Here is a 9,163-nt window from a genome sequence, read left to right as displayed (position 1 = left end):
CGGCCGCTCTGTGCCCCGGGGGAGGCAGACGCGGCGGCCGGGCCCGCTCCGCCGGGCCCTGCGCGCCCTCCCGGGCCGCGGTGCGGGTTTGCTGTCACCGCGTTACAGGCCGCGACTGCGAGGGGAGAACGGGCCGCTCCGGGCGTTCGTTACGCGGAGGAGCCTCCGGCGCCGCCGGGGCGGGGGGCTCGGCGCGCTCTCGGGCGTAGCGGCGCCTCCTGGCGGCGCCTCCTGCGAACCGCGGGCGTGCTCTGCGTTTCAGGGGCCTGCAGGAAACATGCCCAAGGTGACTCTGAACGGCATCACCGTGGACTTCCCTTTCCCGCCGTACAAGTGCCAGGAAGCGTACATGGCCAAAGTGCTCGAGTGCCTGCAGAGGGTGAGTGCTGGCCGGTGCTGCTCCGCGCAGCCCGGCGCTGGCCCAGCAGCGGCCCCTCTGCTGAACTCACATCCTTGACCGAGTTACAAGTCAGATCTACGGCAGCTTAGTTCCTATGTGTGTTTTAGGTCATTTACTACCTGTATCTCATCTCTCACTGTGCAAAGGGATTCCTTTAAAAAGGAGTCATTATCCAAGTTTGTTTTTGTTGTCTGTATGCTGCCTTTTTCAATTTTCTCTGACTTTATTTGTATTTTTATTTTAGCATACAGTTATTACAAACCCAGGAATGTGTGAGTGTTGTATCTCTCAGTAGAAATGCGGATAGGATATTTTTGCCTTACTTGGGAAAAGGAAGAAAAATCAAGAAAGTAGTTCTTACGTTCATGCAATCTGTCCTTAGATGTCTTGATTTTGTATTGTTAGCGAATTGTACTATTAGTGTAAGTTGCCATTTTATCTATGATAAGGTAATCTTACCGAATGAATAGCAAATAAGGAAATGTTTTTTACAATAGCTATTTTTGTTCTGGAATTGGTAAACAGGATCTCTCTCTTCTGAGAGAGGAAACAGAAGCTTAGACTTTCCATGGTAGCTCAGCATTCCTCAGGATCATAGGCAGTGGCTTGATCCTTGCTTGGTACCTTCTCATATAGTAGTAAAACCTCTATAAGCCTAATGTATAGATAAAATCTTTTAATGCACTTAAACATGGTTTATCACAGCTGTGCAAGCTCACCTGTTATTTAGAATTCAGTTTGTAAAAACACTTGGAAATTAGCATGTCCAGCAGAGCTAGGCATTTAAAAAGGGACCTGCTTGCAAAATTTTCTGCCAAAACTATGTCTGGATTTTGAGACGTGGGATATAGTCATCATTCTAAAGAAAATAAGCATTCTGTAAGAATCAATTTTGTATTTTTTGCAGTGATTTCTAGTATTTGTGTGTGTTTTATGGTGAAATGTGATGCGTTCTATTTATTCTAAGAAAGGATAATTCCTCTGTTAAATAAAGGATAACAGTTGTCTCTGGATTTTAGCTTGATTTTCTCTAAGCTGCTTAGAGGTCACAAGTCCTGTATGTAAAAACTTTGTGGGGTCTGTGTCTGTTTCTGTCATACGGTATAGTTTAGTACATAATGAATACTCTTTTCCTGAGAAAATGCTGTACTGCACAATGATCTATTCTAGTTGAATATCCAGATTACTCATTTTTTTCCTTTTTTATTTTATTTCCCTTCAATAAAGAAAGTAAATGGCATTCTGGAGAGCCCTACGGGCACAGGAAAGACGCTGTGCCTGCTATGTTCCACTCTGGCTTGGCGGGAACACTTTAAAGATACTATCTCCGCCCGCAAAATTGCACAACGTATGAACGGAGTGGAGCTCTTTCCTGACAGACCAATGTCATCTTGGGGCAATGCTGCTGTGGATGCTGATATCCCAGGTAAGTACGTTGCATCACTCCTACTGAACATAAAAATCAGGAATGATAATGAACACTTTCGATTTAACTATCTCTTACAATGAGTACGTAAGCATAAAAGCTATGGAGGCGTTGTTTAGCAGCTGAAGCACAGTTTCATACTATTTTATAGATTTTAAAGGTGTTTTATGTATTTTTAATTTTCTTAGAATGTTAGAAATCTGTTTAGCTCACTTCTTGTGTGTGAATAGCTAGATGATAACATTTCTTGCTGTCTCTACAAAGCAAATTGTTGCTGTAGCACCATAGAGAAGGGAGGCTAATGATATCTTTAGTTCTTCTTTCTGTGCTAATAATGTCTTTTCTTTTCCCTCCCTCTATGTGGCAGCTTATTACACTGACATTCCTAAAATAATTTATGCCTCCAGAACTCACTCCCAACTTACGCAGGTCATTAGTGAATTAAAGAACACAGTCTACAGGTAAATATGACTATGATAATACTTCTATTCCAAGAAAAAGGGGAGAAACCCAGCTATTTTAATAATTATTTGAATTTGTGTGGATGAAAGTATAAAAAATTGATACTTACTGAAATGCAGTTTTCTTAATGTGTGTGTATAAAACCTGGATTTCTTTGAGGTTTTTTTTCCCCCCCTCCCATAGTTCACAGCTTCTCTTTTCTTATCTCCTTCTATCCTAGAATTTCCTGAATTCAGTTTGGTTCTGGTTCTGGAGCAAGGGGAGGGTGGAGGATTTTTTTCTACCTCCTTAAATTCTATAAGCTTTCTCTGAACTTGAGACAAAAGAATTCATTAGATATCTGAGGGTTTTTGGCTCAGGGAGAGCAGATTTTTCCAGTTTATATATGTGAATAGAGCACACTGTTATTGTTCCTCTGAGTAGTATTGTTTTGTGAAACTCCATGTTTCTTTTTTTCCCACTAATATTTCTGTAAGGCAGTAGGAATTCATTACAAGGCTGAACTCCTTAGATCAAAGTTAACCTATGAAGAACTTTGTGTTTTTGCTATGCCAGTGTGTGTTGTAGTTTTCAGCTGTTGACAGGTCAGTGTGCTGACTGAGCTCTTTGGGCAGGTAGTGATCATTTGCTTATATGCCTCTTTTGCAGATATGGCCTTGTAATAAGCAAAAAAGTATTGTGAATGACTGTATTGCATTGGTTTTTCTCATAATCTTAGTTTAAAAAAATACCGACACCTGCCAAATAGCTTGTAGTGGGTGAGAGGGTCCAGGTTATTTGGCTGAACTGTCATAACAGATTCCAGATTTTGTAGTGGATGATGTAAGCTGCTACTCATGACCTTCCACAGTAAACTGCTGCTTGTTACTTCCCATTGTTACTAGGAGAAAGAATACCATAAAGTCAGAGAATATATAGCTGTTACAGAGTAGTTTACTTACTAGTTCTGATTCCAACCCTTATTTTGTTGCTCCTCTGTCTCATGAACCCTTTGCATTTGGCATATTATGCCCAAGCTAGACACGTACAACTGTATTTTTCTTTCTTGCCTTATTTTTGACATCAGTTCTGCATATTCTGTTTGTACAGGCCAAAGATATGTGTTTTGGGTTCCAGAGAGCAGCTTTGCATCAATCCTGAAGTAAAGCGACAGGAGAGCAACCACATGCAGGTGAGAGCACAGCCTTGCAAGTATAGGCAGTGTGAAAATGCAGTTTTTTGTCCTGGTGTATGGTGTGTAGTTTTTAACCCTGACATTAAATTTCACTAACAGCAATTGTGTGAAAGATACTAGTTTTCCATTCATTTTCAGGAACTGGTAGTTTCTAGTATTGTTAGTGCAAAATTTAATTCTGTGTCTTTGGTAGCAGTTATCAGCCAGAGAAGGATGTGATTATGAGAGTTAAGTTAATAGTTTGCAGTTTACTTTCTGGTCTGCCACTCAAGTGCTTTTTCAAGGGCAATAATCACTTTAAAATCATGCTTCTGTCATTGATATACCAGTTATTTTTACTAGTGATATTAAAGATTACTCTTTTGAAAAATATAAGTGGCAAAATATAACCAAATTTCCTCTTGCCACATGAGTGTTCTGTGCTACATAACAGTTTGACTTTTAGGTGGACACAAGGACACATGATTTTAAAGCTAAAAAAACTGTGACTACCATTTATTCATTCGCTGGTGTTATGGAAAGCTGATAACTCTTCACTTCCTAACTCACCTTTTAGTGCTTGAGAAGCTGTGCTACTCTACTAAAATATACTTTATTTTGTAGATCTACATGTGCCGAATGAAAGTGATGGCTCGCACTTGTCATTTCTATAACAACGTGGAAGGTGAGTTTGGCTGTAGGAGTAAAGCCCTACTTTTTGGAGAGGGAGATCTTTGCGAGACAGGCAGAGAAATTTGAAAGAGTTGGCAGAATCTGCTTCTGTGTTTGTATTTTATATCTATCTATATGTATGAAGTTTTGCTCTAGGTGTATTTTTTTTTTTTTTGGCCTTTTGTTGTTCAGACAAGGGACTGAGTTGACATCTCTCAAGAATGAAATGTTAAGAAGTGGATGAACCTGACTGGGGTAACAACTAGGGCCAAATTCTATCATCTGTAGTACAAAATGCAATTGGAATGAAAACCAGAAACCTTTGCTATTAGCTCAGTGTTCATTAGTTGGAAAGAACTGAGAAGAATTTCAAGGTTGTAGGTAATCAGACTATAGTGCTGCCAATATAATACATCTGAAAAAATGCAATTCCGGAATGTATTGAGATGTCTGCATTAGAAGCAGACATAGTGCCATAGCGTTGGTCATTGGAGAACCCTGATTCAGATACTGTAATTCTTGTCATCCGTGTTTAACTGAGATGAACTGAAGCTGGAAAAGGAACAGTGAAGTGCTACTAGGAGTATAGGAACACAGAGCCTGTATACAAGAGAAGAGTAAATTAACTTTCTTTGATTAGTCTGATAAATTGGAAGCTAAGAAAACTATGATTCCAGTGTCAAACAAATTAGAAGATAAACATCAAGCGGAGAGAGGTATTACTTAGGAGGAGGGACGCTGTTGACACAAGAACAACTATGGGTAACTTAGCCATGAAAAGATTAGGTTCGGAATGATGAGAAGATTCTGAATTGTTAGGGACGCAAGGTGCTTTGTGGGTGTACAGTGCAGCAGGTAACCTTGCAGGTAGAAGAAATAAAGTCAGTGCACTAGAAAGAATTACAGTATCTTTGTGTGACACCTTTACTTAGCCACGTGGTTGTAACGTTGTAACATTTTTCACAGAAAAGAGTACAGAGAAAGAACTGATCAACTCCATCATGGATATAGAAGATTTGGTTAAAAATGGGAACAAGCACAGGTAAATGTTCCTCTGTGACCTTCTCCTCCTCTTTTGTTAAAACTGTTTATCTTTTTATTAATAGCTTGGTATGAACTTGATGCACACAAAAGTAGTGGAGCAATGACGAGAGCAAAGTGGAGTGGCAAAATACGTTGCACAGAGACAGCTTTCAACAAATGTATATGTGCGCTAAGGCTTTAACTTCTGTTGCTATAGTTTTCATTATGTAGTAGTGTATTTCAGGCCCTACTTGTGTAAAGACTGAATCTGATCAGAATGAGACTCACCTGATTCTTGAGTAGAGGCTGCCAATGTCATTCGATATGGCAAATAGTATTGCAGTTTTGTTTCAAATCTAAGAGGACAAGATGACTGACTTGTTGAGATTTAATAGTCTAGTCCAGCATTCACTTCTAGCCTGAAGGGGAGAAAAGATAATGTACTAATGAATGTCACTCTTTCTCCCTTTCATTCTTTGTTTTTGAGCTGCACAGCTTGGCATTTTTGACACTTTTTTTTTACTAGCATTGCTGAACTGGGCCCATATGAATAGAGTTAACCATCTGCCCTAAAATCTAATGTGCCAGTTTCAACTCATTAAGCAGTTGATTAGAAATCCTTGAGAGTCTGAAGTATAATAGGTGAACGTGCAGTGTACTTCAATATTTTTGCAATTATTACTTTATAGTTTGTGTTACTCTTTTTTTAAACAGAGCTTGTCCGTATTATCTCTCTCGGAGTCTGAAGCAGCAAGCAGATATTATTTTTATGCCTTACAACTATTTACTAGACTCAAAGGTAATCTATATCTCTATTGTTAAGTGCGATTGTTCTTCTATTGATCTCGTATTAGCTTCTAGTGGATAAACTCTATAAATGTAATGCATAGCAAACAAATATATTGTGTGATATACTTCAGAACTAATCAAAATCCAGTTCAAACTCAGAACCATAGTCCCTTTTGTATTTTTCCCTGTAAAGTTCTCCTTTCCCACAGTTAAATATTTTGTTTGGGGTTTTTTTGTTTGTTTGAAACTGAGCTTTTGCAATATTACAGAATTAGCTTTGCAGAATATGATGCCCTTCTTGTTTGGTTATATTCACCTTCTGAATGTAAATCTTCAGTCACATACTGTGCAGTGCTTTTGCACGCATTCTGAAAACATTCTTGTTTCTGCAGCCACTAGAAGTCACCTGGCTTCTAGGATAAGGAAATCTGGTTGGTAGAAATTGAATGTCCCTCTTGGGGATAGTTGCTGGCTGTGTAAAAGCTGCTGTAATAAGTTGTCCATATTTCATGAATAGAAAATGAAACCTTTGAAACCCCTGAGGAAGCAAGTCTGCTGACATCTTCATATGAATCAGAATAACTAATGAATCACAGTAGAAGACAGATGACAGCCCATTGTGTTTTGTTGTTGTCTTGGACGTTTAAAAAATTTAAAAAAAATTCTCCGACTACCTTAAGTAAGGAAGCATTGTGAAGTGAAATGATGCAGTATTGTCTGGGGTGTTGTCAGAACATCCTGTTCTTGCAAAGATGTTACAAACATGAATTTATTTAATAAAAAAAAAAAAAAAAAAAAAAAAGCTAAAAGTCTCCTCACCCAAATCCCTATTGGCAAAAGTAAAGGCTGAAGTTTAATTCTGATAAACCTGTGCATCCTAATATGGTACAAATGTTTTCTTCTTTATTACAATTTCAATTGTAAACTCTGTAAACTTTTATGTGATGCATTTCATCGCTTTCATAATGATTTTGTGATTTACATATTAGATAGCCACAACAATTATTCACTGTTTCCCAGGAAAATTGTATCCAAAATGTATCAAAATTCAAGTCTGTCTAATGAGTCAGTTCTTCAGTCAATCAGATCTCTTTTTCTCTTTGACCTTTATGCCCATTACACTCCTCTCTTTCATCTTCAGAGCCGGAGAGCACACAATTTGGACCTGAAGGGGACCGTGGTAATACTTGATGAAGCTCACAATGTGGTAAGTTACTTGTTTCTGGTCTGTTGCCATTTTTCAGACTTCATTCAAAGGGAAAACCAGACCAGTGTCCTGGTACAAATATTCTGTAAAAGCTGTACTCAGCTATTTCAATTGCTGATATTGGTTTTCATCGGTGTTTCTAGTTTCCATGACAGTTAAAGCTTTGTAAGTTTAAATAACCATTCTTTGACCCTACTATGATTTTCTGCAAGGTGATAGTTTCCTAAAGGGTGGCTTTCCAAATTTATGAGGGTGCTGGTTTTCTTTCTTTGGAGTTCTCTTCCAGCATGTAAGAAAATGTGACAAGACCCTCTTTAGAAGCTCAACCACATCAGCTGTTCAGGTGCACTAGATGGCAAATGTGACTTCTTGTCATATTTCCAAGTCTTTTCTCATCAAGACAAAAATAACATACTGCATCAAGAGACCTTCCACTTAGCTGGCTCAAAACTGCAGTTCTTTGCTAAGATAATGAAATGCAAAGGAACCTTTGAAATGTGTCCCCTTTATTCCACCAAATGAACAACCTCCCAGTGGGATTTCTGCTAAGCAGCTGTGAAGTTTGTTTTCTGATTGCATGTTTTTGTATCATTGTTTATCAGTAAAAAGGCCACTGGAGGGTGTCCTGTTTTTGACTAGAGGTAGTTGCAGAATTGCATCAAGTATGTGGATGCGAAACAACCTTGTTTTTTTTATAGTTCTTCTTTCTTTGCAGCATTTTAGAAATATTAATTGTTGCCTGAATGTGGAAATTAATCAGAGTTGCTATTCCATGACCACTCATTTTGCAATATTTCTCCCATGTGAATGTCTCTGTTCCAACTTAGTAATTACTCTGAAATAAAATTGACTTTGTCCTGAGTAGAATATTGACACATGGAACTAATTCAACATAATTTTTTCTTTATAATTTATTTCTTAACAGCCATTGCAGTCAATTTTTTATGTAGCTAAGCCCTTACCTATTCCTCAGGGAATACAATTTTTTTCATGAATAACAAATTTAGGACAAAGCAAACTGTGACTTATTTTTCAAGGTCAGAGAGAGTTTGGTCAAACAGTTCAGACCATTACGTCGCTGCTTTTTTATGGAAAGTTAATATATTTCCTTCTTTCCCTATAGTAATGTTTGTTCTCATGTGTGTTGACCCAAATTTTACATATGGATAATATGTATTTGCAGCTTTTTTCCCTCTTTTCCCCACTCTTATTCTTTGCCTCAGTCTTTGAATGTGAGATCATGAGGGGCAAGGACCATATCTTCATATGAGCTAATATAGGAATATCAGTATTTCCGAAGTGTGAGAGGGGCTAGGGATAGCCCTTTTGAAGGACAAAATGGTTCTGTAATTCATGTTTGCTACGTCGTTTGCCACCAGATGGCAAACTATTTGGCAAGTGCGTAAGAGAAATGAGGATGTCAAGAAAAATCTGAGTAGCAGCATTAAGAACACGGAGACACTGACTTACTACTGGATGGAAGTGGTAGAATTGTGGATCATGTAGAAAAGGCAAAAGTATTTGCCTGATGTCTTTGCTACGTTTTAGAAAAAGAGAGATGCCTAGTAACAGTCATGTTTTTCAAGTGTTTTGAAAAACTTCTCTGGCCTGAGCCGGATGTCAGATAGGAAGTCGAGTCTGATTGTCTACGAAGTTGCCTGACCAAATAGCGTACTGTGCAGTCCACATAATACTCCCATTCCTTGATATTTTAGGAGAAGTTGTGTGAGGAGTCGTCGTCTTTCGACTTGACACCCTACGATTTGGCTTCGGCAATGGATGCTATAAATGTAGTACTGGAAGAACAAGCCAAAATAGTTCAACAGAATGAGATAAATGCTGAATTCAATATGGAGATGGCCAATTCAGGTGTGTTAATAGCCATGAACCACTGTTTCACTGGGATTATAGGGTGTCATTATCAAAGATAGGAGAATAACTTAGTTTCCCAGAAAATTGATTCTGATTTGTAGATAAATTATTGTTATTTAGTAATACTATCAGACAAGTATGACAAGATATGGTCAGACC

At 38.5% G+C, this 9,163-nt stretch overlaps 1 protein-coding gene across 3 annotated transcripts in view; it reads left to right on the top strand.

The window, feature by feature from the left end:
* Positions 1 to 9,163, top strand: part of RTEL1 (regulator of telomere elongation helicase 1) — a 51,815-nt gene that overhangs the window by 250 nt on the left and 42,402 nt on the right. For all 3 annotated transcript variants that reach the window (XM_064521657.1, XM_064521658.1, XM_064521656.1), the window contains exons 2-10: positions 263 to 379; positions 1,628 to 1,826; positions 2,194 to 2,287; positions 3,378 to 3,459; positions 4,066 to 4,126; positions 5,080 to 5,155; positions 5,851 to 5,935; positions 7,067 to 7,132; positions 8,848 to 9,001. In XM_064521657.1, coding sequence (XP_064377727.1) covers positions 278 to 379; positions 1,628 to 1,826; positions 2,194 to 2,287; positions 3,378 to 3,459; positions 4,066 to 4,126; positions 5,080 to 5,155; positions 5,851 to 5,935; positions 7,067 to 7,132; positions 8,848 to 9,001 — 919 coding nt within the window. In that variant the 5' untranslated portion in view covers positions 263 to 277. The remainder of the gene's footprint in view (positions 1 to 262; positions 380 to 1,627; positions 1,827 to 2,193; positions 2,288 to 3,377; positions 3,460 to 4,065; positions 4,127 to 5,079; positions 5,156 to 5,850; positions 5,936 to 7,066; positions 7,133 to 8,847; positions 9,002 to 9,163) is intronic.

Source organism: Dromaius novaehollandiae, chromosome 16 (assembly GCF_036370855.1).
Source record: "Dromaius novaehollandiae isolate bDroNov1 chromosome 16, bDroNov1.hap1, whole genome shotgun sequence".
In the NCBI taxonomy this organism is placed as follows: domain Eukaryota; kingdom Metazoa; phylum Chordata; class Aves; order Casuariiformes; family Dromaiidae; genus Dromaius; species Dromaius novaehollandiae.
This window is presented reverse-complemented; position numbering and strand designations above follow the sequence as displayed.